General features: G+C 32.8%; 1 protein-coding gene across 2 annotated transcripts; it reads left to right on the top strand.

Moving 5' to 3' along the window:
• The first annotated feature begins 11,992 nt into the window (after positions 1-11,992).
• LOC133694214 (ent-copalyl diphosphate synthase 1) lies at positions 11,993-18,812 on the top strand. Of its 2 annotated transcripts, none has more exons than XM_062115679.1 (15): positions 11,993-12,209; positions 13,080-13,160; positions 13,267-13,352; positions 13,472-13,775; positions 13,887-14,070; positions 14,233-14,447; positions 14,539-14,659; positions 14,752-14,864; positions 14,972-15,198; positions 15,407-15,522; positions 15,782-15,880; positions 15,989-16,231; positions 17,259-17,382; positions 17,528-17,725; positions 18,536-18,812. In XM_062115679.1, exons 1-15 carry the CDS (start codon positions 12,104-12,106, stop codon positions 18,776-18,778), a joined length of 2,460 nt encoding a protein of 819 aa, XP_061971663.1. In that variant the 5' UTR covers positions 11,993-12,103; the 3' UTR covers positions 18,779-18,812. The 2 variants fall into 2 exon arrangements, with proteins under 2 accessions (XP_061971663.1, XP_061971662.1); XM_062115678.1 differs by having other exon boundaries at positions 13,258-13,352.
• The last annotated feature ends 695 nt before the right edge of the window (positions 18,813-19,507 follow it).

Raw genomic sequence — 19,507 nt, 5'->3', positions numbered from 1 at the left:
TGTATTATCGTCTCTTTGTGCACCACATCATCAATCATTACGTATTGGCATGGTCTTCTTTCTTCATTAAAGTCGATTGCGATTGTCTTGGTAACAATTATTCTTATGCACAAGCTTTATTTTTCCCCTCGCATTTCATGGGATAGGATGTGAAAGATGGACGTGTACCGAATAGATGATTGCCTGTCCGTGGAACTCTAACACAGGATAGCAACAGTGACGTAGCAGTTCCAAAAAGCAAAGAAAAGGACATGATGATGGCGGCATTGCTCATTAACAAAGACAATCTGTCTCGGTAATTGCATTATTATGGCTCGCAGGTTAATGAGCATGAAGTTAATATAGTGAGGCTGCGAGGTCAGGTCATTATTTCTGCTCATGGAGGTAAAATATTTCTAAATTTACAACACGCCAAGGAGATTCTTGTTTTCCTCTTACTGCAATAAAACTAAAATTCTTCAGTGTTTTACTGTAAATTATGTATAATATAATTTACAGTAAAATAATTGATGAGCTTTTAATGATAAAAAAAAAATAAATACACTTAGAAATAAAATTATATTTTTATATATTTATTGCATAGTATAATAACTCTTGTATCCTAAAAAAAACACAACTAATGTCTAAGGGATGTTTTTCAATTTTTATATTTTTTGTATGATGTAATTACCGTATAACACCCGATGTTAACATTTTTTTGCATAAGATCAGGAGGCATTTTAGGTTTTTTAACTTTGGTTTTCTTGGAATTGTCTCGTGGGGTTAAGTGTATTATAGTCTTTTTATAATTATATAAAATGTAAGTTGGATGTAGGAGTGAGCAAAAAAACTAAAAAACCGATTAAATAGAAAACTAAAAAAAACTAAAAAAACTGAATCGTGAAAAAAAAATGATTAAACCGATTAGAATTTTTAAAAAACCAATCGGTTTGGTTTCAGGTTTATAAGCTTAGAACAAAAAAAATCAAAAAACCGAGCCGAACCGAACCAGAACCGGTCGGTTTGAACTTGTTTTTGTTCTAAAATAACCGAAACCGATCGGTTTGAACCAGTTTTGGTTTTTTTAAAACCGGTTTGGTTATTGTTTTTGATAAAAACCGAACCGAACCGAAAATAATCATCCCTAGTTGCATGTTAAATTTTCTTGTTCAAAATTACATATTTTTGTAAAATTCAAAATGATAGATGACGTTAATTGAAAAATTCTGAAAAAAAAACCAAATGGAATAAAATTCAAAAGCATTTTGGAAAAAAACTCTTAAAATATACAAAATTCGTTATTTAATCAATCAAGCATCAACTTGTAGGTTTCTGAAAATGTACAGGTTATTATTATTTTTTTATCCTGAAAGTCTGTTTTAGAAAAAATAAAATAAAATTAGAGAGAATTATTCTGAAAGTCTTCATCCTTTTCTTCTCAAATACAGGGTGAACAACTTAAAAATAAATAAATTAACTATTACGTAGTCTAACACCATTTTAAATCTATAAACAACCATACAGTCAAAATGGGACCAGTAGGATACAATATATGTATGAACTAATGACCAGGGTGTTTTTTAATCCTCAAGTGATTTGAAACGACAATAAAATCCAATTTTTACTTTTGAAACGACATATCACCCGCCAACACATGTGAAGAGGAAAATATGCGTAAAGATGGAGAGAGATTATCAATTCTTGTTGTCACGGGCAAGATCCATTTATGTCATAATCTGACGGTTGATGATCTACATCCCAAAGGTACAAGTAATGAAAGAAAGACTGGGGGATTCATAAATTCAATCATATCTTTAGTGAATGACACCACGCGCGCGCGTATCAATCTGATAAAAAATTTGAATATCTTCGAGCTGTGATGTGAGACACGATTGCTATTTAGGTAATATAATAGCAACTGTATTTTAAAATATGTTTTTTAAAAATATATTAAAATAATATTTTTTATTTTTTAATTAGTATATTAAAATAATATAAAAATATTAAAAATTTAGTTTTCAATAAAAAAATAACTCGATGTAAAAAGTTGTTTAGACCATGTCTTTTCATGCCCTCTGGACAAACATTTAAAAATAGGGCTCTTTTATTTACACCAGTTGTTCAATAGCGGGGAAGATTTGTCATGGAGACTAGAACCTGTTAAAATTAATAGTCCTACAGTCACCGAAAGTGTGTGTGTGTGCTGTGTTATGCAATGTTAAAGGACATCGATCCCAAAGAAATTTTAGATACAAAGGTGTATTATGTTGTCCTTCCCTCTGGTTTGGAACTAGTAGCTAAGCAACCTTATTGGACCAGCCTATCAATTCTTATCTTTGTATGTCCAATAGCTTCTTTGTGTTGTAATTGATAAAGTAATTCAGATTAAACATAAAAGAAGGCCAGAAAATTCTTAATAATCTGTTTATTATGAGTACTTAAGTTAACCTAAATACAAAAGAATTATATATAGGTTAAACTGAAAATACTATTCTACCCTTAATAAATAAAACTAGATAAATATTACTTAACATCTCATCTCAAACTCACGATGCGGCATCTACAAGCATCGAGAGTTTGCCAACTAGAAAATGAAAATGAGATATGGAATGTGTCTTGGTAAAGAAATCTACAATCTGCAAGAAAGAATGAATAAAAAGCAAAGTAATGGTGTCATGCTTGAGATGATGACGAGTAAGATGACAATCGATCTCAATGTGCTTAGTTCGCTCATAAAAACCGAGTTGTGAGCAATCTGAATAGAACTCTGGTTGTCACAATTCATAGGAGTAGGATGAGAAAATAAAACTCTCATATCAGCAAGTAACCAACGTAACCAAACAATCTCTTTGGTAGTAGATGCCATGACAGAAGCTGTAGGAAAGTCGAAATACCAGATTGTGCAGAAGCAGAAGACAAAATATCACTCCAAATTTTTTTATTTTTCTTGCAGAAAGTTAATTCAAATACCAAATTGCAGAAATTGAAGAGAAGACAAAATACCAAAAGAATTGCAGAGACCGAACAGAAATACCAAATTGCAGAAGCTGATACCAAATTGCAGAAACTGAAGAGAAGACGAAATACCAAAAGAATTGCAGAGACAGAACAGAAATACCAAATTGCAGAAGCTGATACCAAATTACAGAAACTGATACCAAATTACAGAAACTGAAGAGAAGACGAAATACCAAAACAATTGCAGAGACAAAACAGAAATACCAAATTGCAGAAGTTGATACCAAATTGCAGAAACTGAAGAGAAGATGAAATAACAAAATAATTGCAGAGACAGAACAAAAATACCAAATTGCAGAAGCTGATACCAAATTGCAGAAACTGAAGAGAAGACAAAATACCAAAACAATTGCAGAGACACAACAGAAATACCAAATTGCAGAAGCTGATACCAAATTACAGAAACTGAAGAGAAGACGAAATACCAAAACAATTGCAGAAGGTGATACCAAATTGCAGAAACTGAAGAGAAGATGAAATACCAAAACAATTGCAGAGACAGAACATAAATACCAATTTGCAGAAGCTGATACCAAATTGCAGAACTGAAGAGAAGACGAAATACCAAAACAATTGCAGAGACATAATAGAAATACCAAATTGCAGAAGCTGATACCAAATTGTAGAAACTGAAGAGAAGACGAAATACCAAAATAATTACAGAGACAGACAGAAATACCAAATTGCAGAAGCTGAAGGACAGTCCAAATACTAGATTTTGTAGAAGCGGAAGACAAAATATCACTCCAATTTTATTTTATTTTTTTGCAGAAACTTAACTCAAATACCAAATTGCAGAAACTGAAGAGAAGACGAAATACCAAAACAATTGCAGAGACAGAATAGAAATACCAAATTGCAGAAACTGAAGAGAAGATGAAATACCAAAACAATTGCAGAGGCAGAACAGAAATACCAAATTGCAGAAGCTGAAGAATCTAAAATAAAGTTTCAGATATTAATTCTTCAGCCGCAAGCACAAAACTTGATCTTCATCCTCCATCTTTTAATAGGTCAAACAACTCATGTCTGATGTTTTGAAAAATGAATCTGAAGTTAAGCTTCAAATGAATGCATTGAGCGTGCTGGAACACTTTACAAGGAATGAAGTGGATGATGATAACGATTTTGATACGAGCAGTGGCTCTGACATTGGTGAACATGATTTCTACAAGGGCAGCGAGTTTCATAAAATTAACAAGCCAAGGGTTCGATCAACTAGGCTCTGATACCATGATAAAGTAATTCAGATCAAACATAAAAGGAGGCCAGAGAATTCTCAATAATCTGTTTATTATGAGTACTTAAGTTAACCTAAATACAAAGGAATTATATAGGTTAAACTGAAAATACTATTCTACCCTTAATAAATAAAACTAGATAAATATTACTTTACAGTAATTATAAATATTTTTATAATAAAGTTAAGTTTCCTTTTGTTATAATTGGTGTTTAGCATTAAAATTATTCTTTAGACATCTTCTTAAAAGAAGTAAACAAGAACATATTGCTAGAGATTCATGGAATGGAAAGTAACATTAGCAACCACCAATCTCAAAATTATGTATACTTAAGCACTTGTAACGAACAAAATGGAAATCTTCTTGTTTACATGATAATAGGTTGCCATGTTCATACGAAAAATGGAGTTTAGCTGGACAATTATGACTTAGGATAGTCTTCGACAACTTGTTATTGAAACCAAATTGACTATAATGTTAGTAGAAGCTTTACTAAAATGGTGGGGTTATACAAAGTAATAGTTAGGATCTCATGTTTTGAGTTAAGAGTGTGATTGTTGCTTGGATTGTTTTGCAATTGGTAAGGTTGCTAAAAATCCCTTCAAAATTATGGTTTTTATTTTAAGTTATAATGGGCTGAAAGGGGTAAAATATTGGATTTGGATATATAAATCACCTGGAAAACAACTCTTTTTTGTAGGTTTAGGAAATCTTTAGATGTTTAAGTTAACATTGGTGGTGAAGAAAAAGAAAATTAGAAAGTTGTGTTGTATGTGTTTATAAAATAAAGATTACAGAACAAAGCTTAAAAAGGAAAAAGATGAAGTTTTCTTGTTACTAAGAAGATTGGAAGGAGAGATTGCTTACCTCAGGCCTCAGAGTAACATCGGGCTTCTATAAAAGCTACATTCATTCTAAATCTTATGGGATGTGTAATGTTGATGACAATAATATGATCTATTTTTAAGGAACATGTGGTCAAGTTACGTGTTCTTATTAAATGCATATATGTTTTGTTTTGTGCTTAGTAATGAGTAGATAAGATTTGACAAGTGGGTGGTGCATCCGAGAGGAGCAGATGGCTACAGGGTGAGTCTGTGCCTATCCAAGGTTGGGTTTGCATAAGATCTCAACGAGCTTTTCTATCTGAAAATGTTGTCTTATTAGGCTCTATGGACACCGATTTCCAATTTGATGATGAATATTTTAATTTGTTGAGCAATAATGGCTTATAAAGAGTCAAATTGATGATCCCTGTTTTTGAAAAACACTAAATTATATGATATACTCAAACCCAAATAAATAGAAGCTCTATTGAATCTTGGATGTTAAATTAAGCTTCGTGACCTATTATGACATTGATCTTGTATCTTCTATGACCCCCCCCACACACACACAAATATATATATATATATATATGTGGCTCATAGAAGATATATAAACTAAAAGGAAAAGGTGGTATAAAATAGTGTTTTTACTATAACACCGCCCTCATTTATTGTGGATTACAATAGAAAAATAATGATTTTGCCCCTCAGTCAAATAACATTTGGTTTAATTGACGGGGATGATAAGATCTTTTTGGTTTTTATGAACAATAAAGATACTAAAATACTCTTAGAGATAAGAATATATGATTGGTGTCTAGGAGTATTTTTTATTTTTTTTAATGCACATTTAGATTACTTAAATACCCTTAAAGTAAAAGGAAAAAAAAGCTTTCGATCAAGGGTTTCATTTTTGGTTTTTTGTTATTTATTGTTTTCTCGAGGGCATTGTGATCTTTTAACCAATATTAAATTTTTAAAAGTTGTAGGCGCGTGCTTTGCATGCACTAGCATGTGAAAGGCACCCACGTATTTCAAGCAGTGCATACAGTGCTTCCATGTGGTTGAACCTAACCTTCTATCATGTCGTTGGATGCAACACCACGTTCTCTTTCTCTTAGTGGAACACGTGTCGGCGATGGTTTGATGGTTTGTCACTCGTGAGTCTTTTTTTAATTTCATTGTTCAATATTAAGTTTTTTTAGATTGCCTTGGTGGTTTTTTTCAAGTTTTTTTTTTGTAATAAAGATATCTTGATCTTATGATCTTGACTATGAGTTTTACGGGTTAACTTTGATTGGTTTGCCCCATGTTATCTAGGCTACATGTCCATAGCACTACCTCGGGTTAACTCAGACTTTTATTTATTTGTTATTCAATTTTGTAATTCTATAATTTTTTTTTTAAGATAGCATGAATTTTTTTAAAAAAATACATGTTTACTATTGTTGCATATTATTTTATTATTTAATTAATTTAAAACCAACTTGATGCTATAATCTGAGTAGTTAATTTCTTTTAATTCTTGACAGCGTATTTATAGAACCTAGACATTATTTTTCTTTAAAAAGAGTGAATCCACAGCCATGCCTATTTTTGACTATTGAGGCATCACTACATAAGCTTGGATACAGGTCCCAACAGAAGCAAAATGCCTGGAAAACACAATAAATTAGGTTATGCTTATTTTTTGAAAAGTGATTTTTAAAAAATTACTTTCCAAACTTTTTTATATTTGTTTGCTTAAAAAAGTTGGTCAATGAAAAATACTTTTCAATTAAGAAAAATTTGGCATGATTTTCAGGAAAGTGTTTTCCTATAAAATCTGGGTGGAAAACACTTTCTAGAAATTATGAAAAATTTAGAAATATCATATTATTTACTGATTATATTAAATTCAATCCTCAAACTTTTGATTGCTATATATATTTTGTTTACAATATTTATTTTTTAATTTCATCTCTTAAAAATTAATTTTTATATTAACTTTGCTCCTCATTTTTATAATTATTATTTGCTTTTCCTTTATCATTTTTTTATTGAAATTTTTTATCTATCAAATTTGATCCTTTTTATTTTTAATTATTACTTATTTTATTTGAAATAATTTATAAAATGTTAATTATTTTATTTTAATTTCTTCATCTTTTATTTTTTATTTTTATTTTTTAGATTTGATCTCTATTATTTTGATTATTATTTATTTTATTTGAGATAATCTATGAATTTTTTTTCAATTTCATTCTCATTTAACTTTTTAATTTGTAAGATTTGTTCCTCATTATTTTAATAAACTTGAGAAAAATAAAAAATTAATAAGTTATTTTCCAGCTCATTTTTGATGACATAACCAAACACTGAAAAGTGTTTTCTAACTTATTTTTCATTACACTATCAAACATTAGAAAATAATTCATTTTTTCAGAATTTACTTTTTAAAAAAAACTACTTTTCAGCAAACAAATGCGGTCTATGCTTCTCAAAGATGTACCAACTCATCTGCTGTGAACTCTATTATTAACTACTAGTTTAATATCCTCAAACATGCACATTACTTGATTGCTAAGAGGATTGAAATAATGATTAAAAAAAATTAAAACTAAGATAAGCCAAATCGTTTAGAGTTTGTTTAGGAGTGTTGTTTTTTAAAATGCTTTTTATTTATAAATGTATTAAAATAATATATTTTTTTTATTTTTTTAACATCAAATCTAAAAACACTAAAAAAAATATAAATTAAAAATTAAAAAAATATATTTTTTAAATTTTATCAAAAATACTTTTAAAATACAAAATAAAAATTATATTAATCCTTCATTAAAAAAGTCAAGGCTGGAGAGCTTAAACCAAGAAATACGTTGTTGTGGCAACGTACTAAGCTAGCTTAACATATATTGTTGCACTTAACCCTAGGAGATCGCGTGGGCTAGTTTAGAGCAAGTTGAACTATTGATGAGGGGACCAAGGTTGTTAAAATCACGATTTTAACACGGTATGGAAAGCTGCACCCAAACTCGGATTGTAAAAACGGATCATAAAATCGTAAAATCGTAAGGAATTTTAAAATATATAAAAAAAAATTTATGCTTCAAATAAAAATTTATACATAGTTCAAGCACCTTAAAAAACATGTTTCAAATAAAAATTCATACATATTTCAAGTTTTCAAATAAAAATTCATACATAATTCAAATATCTTAAAATATATATCTTAAAATATATGATTTAAATAAAAATCATGCATAATTTAAAATAACTTTTCATTAAATAATAATTAACAAATTTAAAAAACAGCAATTATAAGAGTGTTTAAGACTCTGTTTCAGGTCCCCTTGCTTCCTACTGCTGCCTTTCGGCATTGACCATACATGCCCTGTTACAACCTCTTCTTCCCTCTTCACTTTATGTCGGCAGTGTAGGCACATACATCTCACGCGCTGCCCATCGTATGAGCACTTCCGATCCCATGCATCACTGATAAAATCAGTAGCTCCCAGAACTTCAAGATCCAAATCATATGGGATGTCACCACGAACAAAATTAAGCTTAGAAGATGCAGCCACATCATCGTCATCATAAGCATCTTTTATCTGGCGATATAGCCTTCCCAAAGTTTTCTTTGATTTATAGGACTGGTGCTCCTCTTTCCCCGTAAAATCTGGATAAATTTTGGGTTTCAAATCCGAAGGCATGGAAACAATTTTCCCAGTCTTGGGAAAATCAACAGCTGTGGCCGCTAACTCTGCTAGAGTTAGGCACTTCTCATCCAAAGCACCATGCTCACTCAAATCAGCACGAACTACATGTAACTTAGGGATTTTGATTTTTTCCGGTTCTGTGTTGTTATCTTGTGTGAAAGACTGAAAAAAGATGAAGAAAGATGAAGAATTGAAGAATGAAGATTGTGGTTTTGTTCTCAGCCGTGTGACTCACAGTGTACCGTGTATTGACTCAATAAGCCAATACTTGCTTGACACGTGGAGCTGGAGGGAACAGTGGCGCAACATTTTCTGTTTTGGCACAAACGCGTAAAATCGGGTGTAAAATCGCGTTTTTGCGCGATTTTACCTGATTTTAATGATTTTACTCAATTTTAACCCGATTTTACCTATTTCCAAGATTTGTGAATGATTTAACACGTTTAGTCTATATTGACTCATAAAATCGTACAATTTTACGAGTTGAATCGCGATTTTAACAACCTTGGAGGGGACCTATGAGTTAATTCCCTAAGAAGATCTTGCATCTATGTCGGCAATATAGGCACGTACATCTCACGCGCTGGCAAATTGGGTGTTGCTGGCTTGGGCAGCATGTGTCCTTCACACGACCTCAAAAAACAGAGTACAGCAGGTTTTTGGGAAATTCTTTTTGGATGACGTTGAATAGAGATTTCAAACAAAAAGTTTTTAAAACTATTTAGGAATTATATATATATATATATATATATATATATATATATATATATATATATATATAAAATACCTCTTGAGTAATTTTCATATTGTATTTGTGATTTTTTATTAAATAAAAAATAAATTTTATTTTATAAAATATAATAAAAAAAATATTTTATTTATTCGAAACTTTTTAATTAAAAGGATATCTTGAACCATTGGCCGAATAAACCTTAGCTTAAGTCAGTTCTGCCACGTTACAATTATACAAAGAAAATAAAAGTAAAAATTTGTTTTGAATCTAAGAATGAAACTCTAGAGCTGTGAGAATCGATCAAAAAATGCTAGAAAAAGTCGAGGCAGTGTCGGCGCGTGCATCTTATGCGCTCGTAGATTAAGTGCTCGTGTTCTTGACGCACTACCGATGGACCTTAAAAGAACACAAAGACCGACGAGTTTTTGGATGGTAAGACCTTTGGGCTTGATTTGGTTGAGTTTGGGTCTGATATTTCGGGTTTACCTTCGTTGTGATTTTGTGTTGGAAGGGAGAACGATTGTCGTGTGATGATATTTCAGATCAATGAGCGGAGATGATTTTGGTGGTGAGAGGCTGGAGACGATGGTGGTCGTGTGAGGCTGCAATGAGCGGTTTCTGTGGGGGTTTCAACATGGTTGTAAAAGAGAGACGGTAGCGGTTGTTGTGAGAGAGATTTTGGTGTGGTGACTGATGGGAAATGGAACGATGATGGCTGTGTTGGCTAGCTTGGGGCTGGATTCCAACAGTGCAATGGTGAGGATTTTTAACAGTGGCGTGGGCGTGCCATTTCGGCTGTCTTTTATTTGGTAAGGGAAGAGGATGAGGGGGGTAGGCAGCTAGGGTTCTTTGGTCTTTTGGCAAAATTATCTTTCGGCAGCTGGGATTATTCTTTTTTCTCTTTTTAGGGCTCCAGGTTCTCTCAACCCCCCCCCCCCCCCCCCCGCGCTCTCTCTCTTTTTCTCCCTTTATTCTCGTTGGTTTTCTTTGTATTCATTTCTTTTTTCTTTTTTGGGTGTCTCTCCTCTCCTCTCTTCTATTTATAGCATGTTCCTTGTGCTTATTTATTTATTTTATTTTATTTAAATTTAAAGGTGTTTTAGAATATAAATTATGGTTGTTTTTAAAGATATTTTTTAATCAAAAATAAATTAAATAATAAATTTTTTATTTTAAAAAAACTATTAACATAAGACACCAAAATAATTTGAAGTAAAAGGATTTTAATAAATAAAGATTAATATAATTGAACGCAATTAGTATATCCATCATCATATAAAGTACATATATAGTGGACCTGGGTATTCTTCAGATGATTAGACCTTAATGCTACTCCTATTAAGTCAACAAGTATTTAAAGTCAACATATATTTGAGATGATATGGTATAATTCAGGACTTGAAAATTTGTGTCTTTTTCTGAGATCATGTGAATTAAAATGGTGGTAGGGATTTCCTGTGCAGTTTCTCAACATATAGAAATGTCGTCATAAATGGAAGCAAATGTACGAGAACACGAGAGGATCCCATATTTTTGTTGGTGAGTTTTATTCTAGCCTGTTTAGTTTTGTTAACAAATGTGCTAAGCAAATCTACGAGGACACCGGATCATTTTGTCAGTTTTTTTATTGGTTTTTTTTTTGATAAAAAATATCACATCATTATATATATATATATATATATATATATATATGAATGTTATTGTAATATCGTTATTGATTCTATAGATATGTTTACTAACAAACTTTATTGTTAAAAGATCGGATCTCAAAGTTGACATCGGATTGGGTGCCGAGAGGTTGGACCGACTAAATTTGTTAATTGCTTTCTGTTTGTTTTCTGAAAATTGAGACATTGATATCAGAAAAGTCGATATTTTAATGTGGTTTGACAATACATTTTTTATTTATGCCGGCAATGATAGGTGGATTTGGTAAACTTTATTGTTAAATTAATTCTAGTGGTAAAAACTATACGTCATATTTTTTTTCTAATTTTTTTTTTTTTTTTTTTGCCATTATAATTCCCTCATTATATGTTAATAGAATGTTTCCTTCAACAAACGGATATAACATTGAAAAAGTTTGTAGTTAAATTTACTGTAATCCATTGGTGGAAAAATTCTATCGATATTTTTATTTTTACTCGTTAAATTTCTAGTAGTGGTTTTCACTTTTGTTTTCTAAAGTTTTTTTTCAAAAAAATATATTAAAAAAATATTTTTTTTAATTTTTTAAAATTTATTTTAGCATGAATATATTAAAATAATCTAAAAAATTTAAAAAAACAATGTTTTACCGAAACACTTTCCGAACAAGAAAACAAATAAAATATTGGTTAACAGTGTTAGGACCCTGAGAGGGCCAGCCATACACAGATCATGATCAGTAGCACCGCCATGAGCTCTCCATTCTTTTAGATAGAGGGAAGAAAAGGACGGGACTGCCCCCAATTCGATAGTTTAGTATTTTTAGACGATCCCATGCACCTAATAGCGGGAATCTCTTGATAAGTCGATTCTGTCATCTTGCTTCCCCCTCTGCACTTTTAAATACTGGTGGGTGGTTTTCGGCTATCTTGCTCTTCGCAGAAAAACAAAAACAACACCATGTCCTCTCATTACTCCTCCATCCATCTCTTGTCTACGGTACCAAGCACACCAAGGTCTTCCTTTTCAACCTCTGATAATATCCATCCCCTTCCTTTCCCTGCAGGTGAGTAATTTGCCTAATTTATTTCTTCAGATGTGATCGATCACCTCTTATTATTCCTTAAGAGTCCAATATTGAGAAAAACCTCCAAGGCGGAGGCTCAAAGAAACCAGACCGCACACACCAACTTTGTATTTTTGGTGTTTCATTAATTATTTCTCTCTCTCTCTCGCTCTCTCTCTCTCTCTCAGAGCTTAGATTCCATGCGTTTATGTGGGGTTAATGATGGTCCTTTATGAAGTGTTTCGAGGATTTTACTGTTAATTAAGGCAAGCGATCATTAGCATAAGCTTTACCATTTCAAAATTGTCTTACCTTTTTTAATGGGGTTGATCAAATCCTCTTTATTTAATCATGGAAGCACGCGAAGAAGATCTTTTCTTTCTGATCATCTTGGATGGTTTCTGGGTTTCGGAAACGCCAAAAATGCAATATTAAATATTGCCACGGGCTAGCTGTAGGTAGCTAGGAAAACCTGTATCATACATCAGTACTGGCACTTTGCTTTTCTAAGTATCTATCTCCTTTTCATTTTCTGCATCCATTCGTATTAATTACTATATATATATATATGTATGTATGTATGTATGTATGTATGTATATTGCTTTCATAGACAGCATTATAAATATATGAAAAGAGATCTTCTGGTTCTTTTCGGAATTACTTCTGCTTAATTAAATGGCAAGAACTCATATTCCTTCCCCAAGAGGGCTATAATAGTCTTCTTCTTTCTTAATTATGTTTAAAAAAACCCCACTAAATCAAGCATATCAGAAATATTATTTAATTTAAAGAAAAGTAAGAAACTACTAATTGTAATGACAAAGAGAGGTAGTAATTTGTGATGACCACTATGGTTTCTTTTTCATAAGGTGTTTGGTTGTATGGGGCTAAAGACAAAAAAGATAACATTCATACAAGGTGCAGTGCTATATCCAAGCCTCGCGCTCAAGGTACACAGTCATCTCTAATTAATTATATTCAACGGCATATAATAAGAAAGTAAATGTTTAAATTCAAATGTTGTTACTGGGCATGATTTCCGTACAGAATATGCAGATTTGTTTCAACAACAAAATGGTCTGCCATTGATAAACTGGCCTCACGATATTGTGGAGGATGACGCAGAAGAAGATGCTGCTAAGGTGATTTGAAAGTAGTCGCTTTTCTTTGTCTGATACTCTACTATTTTCCTATGCACCAAAAATAAACAAATAACTCAAGTCTTAGCTTTTTCTTTTTTTATTATTATTTTTCTCAAAAGGTCTCTGTAGCAAAGGAAATAAGCAAGCGTGCCAAAACTATTAAAGCAATGCTGGATATGATGGAGGATGGAGAGATAAGCATCTCAGCATATGACACCGCATGGGTTGCTCTTGTGGAAGATATTAATGGGAGTGGCCTTCCCCAATTCCCATCTAGCCTTCAGTGGATTGCCAACAATCAGCTTCCAGATGGTTCGTGGGGTGACGCGGGAATATTTTTGGCGCATGATAGGTTGATTAATACGCTAGCTTGCGTGGTAGCATTGAAATCTTGGAACTTACATCGAGATAAATGCGAAAAAGGTTAGTAGGACAGTCCAAAAGTTGATATGGTTCAGGCTAGCAGGATTCGCTCTACCTGAGTGTTTTCATGGTAGGCTAACATGGCACTAGCTTCATCATTATATATATCAGGGATGTTATTTTTTAGAGACAACTTATGCAAGCTTGAAGATGAAAATGCTGAGCACATGCCTATTGGATTTGAAGTTGCTTTCCCTTCACTTCTTGCGATAGCCAAAAAATTAGACATCGAAGTTCCGGATGATTCTACTTTCCTTCAAGAGATTTATGCCAGGAGAAATTTAAAGCTGAAAAGGTTGTTTGACTACACGAACTTCAGTCATAATTGTGTTCCCTAGCTTTCTCGTAAATTGATACGATAAATGAACTAAAACAGTCACATCTTGTACTATTATTTTTTTGTTATTACTAGAAACCTTACATGGATATAATGTAATCACTGTGCGTGCGTGGATAGGATTTCCAAGGACATAATGCACAATGTGCCCACAACCCTACTCCATAGCTTGGAAGGAATGCGAGGTCTGGACTGGAAACAGCTTATAAAATTGCAGTGCCTAGATGGGTCATTCTTATTCTCTCCATCCTCTACTGCCTTCGCACTCAGTCAAACTAAAGATAAAAAGTGCTTGGAATATTTGAATAAGGCGGTCCAAAGATTCAAAGGGGGAGGTAAAGTGTTTTTATTCCAGCCTTGACTATAAAATAAAATATATATTTCGATCATCTGTTAGATAATTTTATCAGTTTAACCATTTTTCAGTTCCCAATGTCTACCCGGTTGACTTATTTGAGCATATCTGGGTTGTGGATCGCCTGCAGCGTCTTGGAATCTCAAGATATTTCGTCTCAGAGATCAATGAATGTGTCGATTATATTCATAGGTATAATTTTTTTATTTTTTTTATTGAAGAGACGTAAAAAGCAACCTGTACAATTAGAAGACTTTCTTTTTCTGAAATGACAAATGCTTCAGATATTGGACTGAAAATGGCATCTGTTGGGCGAGAAATTCTAATGTCCATGATATTGATGACACGGCCATGGGATTCAGGATACTTAGATTACATGGGCACCGGGTTTCTGCCGGTAAATCTATCACCATATATATAAATCCTTAAATCAGTAAAGCAACTTTTCCAAAAAAAGAAGGTTCCAGTTATAATATTCACGGCGTTTTCTTTTGTATTCGGCAGATGTGTTCAAGCATTTTGAGAAAGGCGGTGAATTTTTCTGCTTCGCAGGGCAGTCAACAGGTGCTGTTACGGGAATGTTCAACCTGTATAGGGCTTCTCAGGTTCTGTTTCCGGGAGAGAAGATACTTGAGGATGCCAAGGAATATTCATTCGAATTCCTAAGGGAAAAACAAGCTGCTAATGAACTTCTAGATAAGTGGATTATAACGAAGGACTTGCCCGGAGAGGTATCGTCTCAAACTTGATATTCGCTATATATTATTCGATCTGTTGCAAATATGCAGCATATTCGATTGCAATAATCGTTATTATTTTTAATAATATATGCAATTCTTAATCTTAGCCAATTTTATCAATCTTGCAGCACAAGGAATGAATGGATAGAGTCATTTATATAGAGGACTAATTTAAGAGTCTTAAAATCATGTATAATAGGTGGGTTTTGCATTGGAGATTCCATGGTATGCGAGCTTGCCTCGAGTGGAGACTAGATTCTTCATAGAACAGTATGGTGGCGAGGACGACGTGTGGATTGGCAAGACCCTTTACAGGTTACTTACACTAGTTGTTGCTTTAATTCCTACTCGTCTTCCTCTCATTTATAATTAGAAATGTTTCGGAAAATGTAAAACCATAAGGCCCTTTGAATTTTTTTGCAAAATACGAAGATAAGAGTTCATAAAGTATACAAAAAGTTGTTCCCGTGGTTAATTGGATTTTTCATACAAATTATAATATCCCTCTTCATTTGTAATCCATGCATGTTAATTGCTGATATAGCTCCAATTAATTAGCCTCTTTCTTACGCAGAATGTCATATATAAACAACAGTGAGTATCTCCAGCTGGCAAAATTAGACTACAACAACTGCCAAGCATTACATCGCATTGAATGGGAAAATTTTCAAAAGTAAGCGACCAAAAACAGCACAAAATCTTCGATTATAATGCACGCACCCCTCCCTCCTTATCCTCTAATCAGGTGGCATATACTCTATGAATGTTCGATCATTTGCAGGTGGTATGAAGAATGTAATCTAAGAGATTTCGGGATAAGCAGAAGAACCCTTATCTTCTCTTACTTTTTGGCAGCAGCCAGTATCTTTGAGCCGGAAAGGTCCAAAGAGCGACTTGCATGGGCTACCACTACAGTCTTGCTCGACGTTGTCGGCTCTTATTTCCCTGAGAATCATGACAATTCTAGCGAGCAGAGGAGAGCCTTCATACATGAATTCAGTTACGGTATTAGCATAAATGGAAGGTAAATCTCATCACTGTTTTCATTAAATTATTATCAACACATTAAGATAAATAGCCTACCGAACGATTTAGCATACATGCCAGTAAAATCTGTTTGTCTTGATCAAGAAAACAAAACATTTAAAATGATAGTGCCAAATATTCCGGACAAAAGGAGAATATTTGTATCAATACTTTAATGTGCTTGAACTCTTGTCACAACATTAACGACAAAAATAAGTGATCACCTATATTATTAAACCTTGAACACCAAACTGGATCCAACTTAGAAGGGAGTTGAAATTATACTTTCTAATTTGATGAGGGATTCGTTTCATGATTAAAAGTAATTGCTATCTTTCTTTTCTTTTTTTACATCGAGTTCTGATGTGCATGTATGATTTATTTTCTTAATAAACTATAGAGATTAAATTGGGTATCGTTTGGTGAATGCTGCTCTGCGTATGCATCAGAATAAATGGTGCTTTTGTCTTGTCCTTCACCTAAAACATATCTCCTCTTCAGCTTTCGTGGGATTGACCCATCTCGTCTAAATTCACCGTATCTTGTCGTTTTTTGTCTCCTTAACTCACCAGTCACCATACACTTCTAGAATGAAGTGGTTAGCTTTTGCACCATTACTCGGACGTGCTCCACCCATTTTGAAAAGTGCAAACATTTTAAAAAAACCTCAACACGACTTTCGAGCTAGCTTAGCATGTAGCAAACAGTATGGGTAAGGGAACCCAACACAATCCATCATCATATCGTTGGTGGCAACATCTAGTGGTCTATATAAAATAAACTATATCTCGGACCTTGTACAAAAACTTAAGCTTTTGGGTCTATAAATGGATAAATTGATGACTGTTGAAGGGTTAAAGGGAGTTAACCCTTCCTCTTTCCTGCTCATCTCTCATGTGATTTTATAAACTAAACCGGCTAGCAAACATGTACAGAGAAGTTACTAGTTTGAATATGACATCAATTTATTAAAGCTTCAATCGAAAGGAAAATGATTATTTATGTCTGATTCTCGTATGTTGCAGGAGGTCGGGTAGAAAGAAGACAAGGCAGGAGCTCGTTAAGCTGCTGCTTGGAACCCTAAATCAGCTCTCTTTTGGCGCATTAGTGGTTCACGGTCGAGACATTAGCCACAGTTTACGCCATGCTGTGAGTTGCTTGACTGACTATAAATTTCAGAAAAAGGAGCATTAAAAATATGTTACTCTATCCCACTATTCCTAAATATAGACTAATACAAGTTCCAAGGTTCTAGTCTTAGTGTTTTTTTTTCTTTCCAAACAAATATATGTAGTGGGAAAAGTGGCTCTTGATCTGGGAATTGGAAGGAGATAGACGCCAAGGGGAAGCAGAACTACTAGTGCAAACAATAAATCTCACCGCTGGCTATTTGGTCTCCGAGGAGCTCTTGGCCCATCATCCTCAATATGAACAACTCGTCGACCTGACAAACAGAACATGCTATCAACTTGATCATTACAAGAAAAACAAGGTTAGTGATAGAGACTGGCTAGAAATACTGCTTTCTTGAAAGCCTTTTAATTTGGCTGCATTCATTTTTCTTCGGCATCTTCCTTGAGTATTTATGCATTATACGTCAGTGTCACTATTTTTAGGGGGTTGTTCTCTCTAATTAAGAAGCAGAACTATGATCAGTTGCATAATTGTACCCGCCATGAATTTTTTTATATCCTGAGCAGTGCTGCGCTGTGCAAACAAATTGTTAAAGTGACAAGCCGACCGAAGAAAAACAAGGTTTTGTTTTTCTTCAACGTAACATTTATGTCATCAAGTAATAAGATCCAAACAAGAATCGGAACATAACTATGTCACTTAGTGACTTGTATAGGTCATTCCGGCAACTATCCCATGTAAATCTAGCAACTGCTAGCTAAAAGGACAATTTATCATACATATATATATATATATATATATAAAAGAAAAAAAGAAAAGACATAGGGACTGCTGAAGTAATGGCTGGAAAGCCACTGTTCGAATATACTAACCAGACAACAGAATTGAATAATGTCTTTCTTCATGAGCTTCTCTCAATGGATTCTGACAAGGCTCCCAAAAAAATAATTGAAATGCTTAAACTGATGGGTACTGCTGCTTACAAAAAGAGTGTTCTTGGGGTGGGGTCATATAATCTGCATGGCTAAAAATATCAATTGGATGCAAATAAGCTTTATTTATTTTTGTCGTTAATTATATCTCTACTTTTGTTCTATGAATTATATTATATCCTTTTGAAAGGCTCATATATCCCATATATAATTATTTTTCTCTTACAATTTTTTAGGTACATTACAATGGAAGCTACAGCACTATTACCAGTAATACTGACAGAATTACAACCCCACAAATAGAATCAGACATGCAAGAACTTGTGCAGTTAGTAGTCCAAAATCCCTCAGATGGAATAGATTCTAATATCAAGCAAACGTTCCTTCAAGTAGCCAAGAGTTTTTATTATTCTGCGATCTGTGATCCTGGGACTCTCAACTATCACATAGCTAAAGTGCTCTTTGAGAGAGTGCCTTGACCTTTATGTGTATTTATTCTATAGTCATTCATTAGTATTTTCTTCTTAAATGAAATCCACATTTTAAATAAAATCATACAAAATTCAATTTTGTTGTAATCTCTCTCTCTCTCTCTCTCTCTCTCTCTCTCTCTCTCTCTATATATATATATATATATATATATATATATATATATATATATATATATATAATGACTCTTCTAAAAAACACTATTTATTAGAACAATGATTTTTTTTCTTTAATTTTATTAAAAAACTATCTCAACTCAATAATTTAAACAATTTAAACGGTTAGATGAGGAGTGAAAACTTTTTGATAAAAATTAAATACAAGTAGTGTGAGTTTGATATCATGTCAAAAAACTATCTGAACCCAAAAACTTAAACTGTTATGTGAGGTCCCAAGATATGATTTATATTATTTTCTAACAATTTTTTTTTAATTTCACCATTTTACATTCGATTTGCTTTTTATTGTATTATTCCAATTTCATGATCTGCATCATGATTTCCACTTTCATAGTTTAGTATTGAGTTTGATTGAAAATTAGATTTTATGATTTATTTTGGTTTTGTTTTTTTATTAAGTTATCATGATTTCATGATCCAAGAATAGTGTTTAGTGGGTTAACTTGAGTTGACTTAGATTTTTTTTATCATTTTTTAATAGATTTTTTTAAAATTTTATTATTTAATATTGAGTCAGTTGGGAATTTATTTTCATAAATT

Source organism: Populus nigra, chromosome 5 (assembly GCF_951802175.1).
Source record: "Populus nigra chromosome 5, ddPopNigr1.1, whole genome shotgun sequence".
In the NCBI taxonomy this organism is placed as follows: domain Eukaryota; kingdom Viridiplantae; phylum Streptophyta; class Magnoliopsida; order Malpighiales; family Salicaceae; genus Populus; species Populus nigra.
Note: the sequence above shows the minus strand (reverse complement) of the source record. Positions and strands in the feature narration are given on the sequence as shown.

Excerpts from the sequence above, each read along its gene's own strand:
- LOC133694214 (XM_062115678.1), top strand. The coding sequence starts at position 12,104 with ATGTCCTCTCATTACTCCTCCATCCATCTCTTGTCTACGGTACCAAGC. Across the intron at positions 13,161-13,257 it reads ATCCAAGCCTCGCGCTCAAG|AATATGCAGATTTGTTTCAA; the intron begins GTACACAGTCAT and ends ATTTCCGTACAG. Across the intron at positions 16,232-17,258 it reads GGTATTAGCATAAATGGAAG|GAGGTCGGGTAGAAAGAAGA; the intron begins GTAAATCTCATC and ends CGTATGTTGCAG.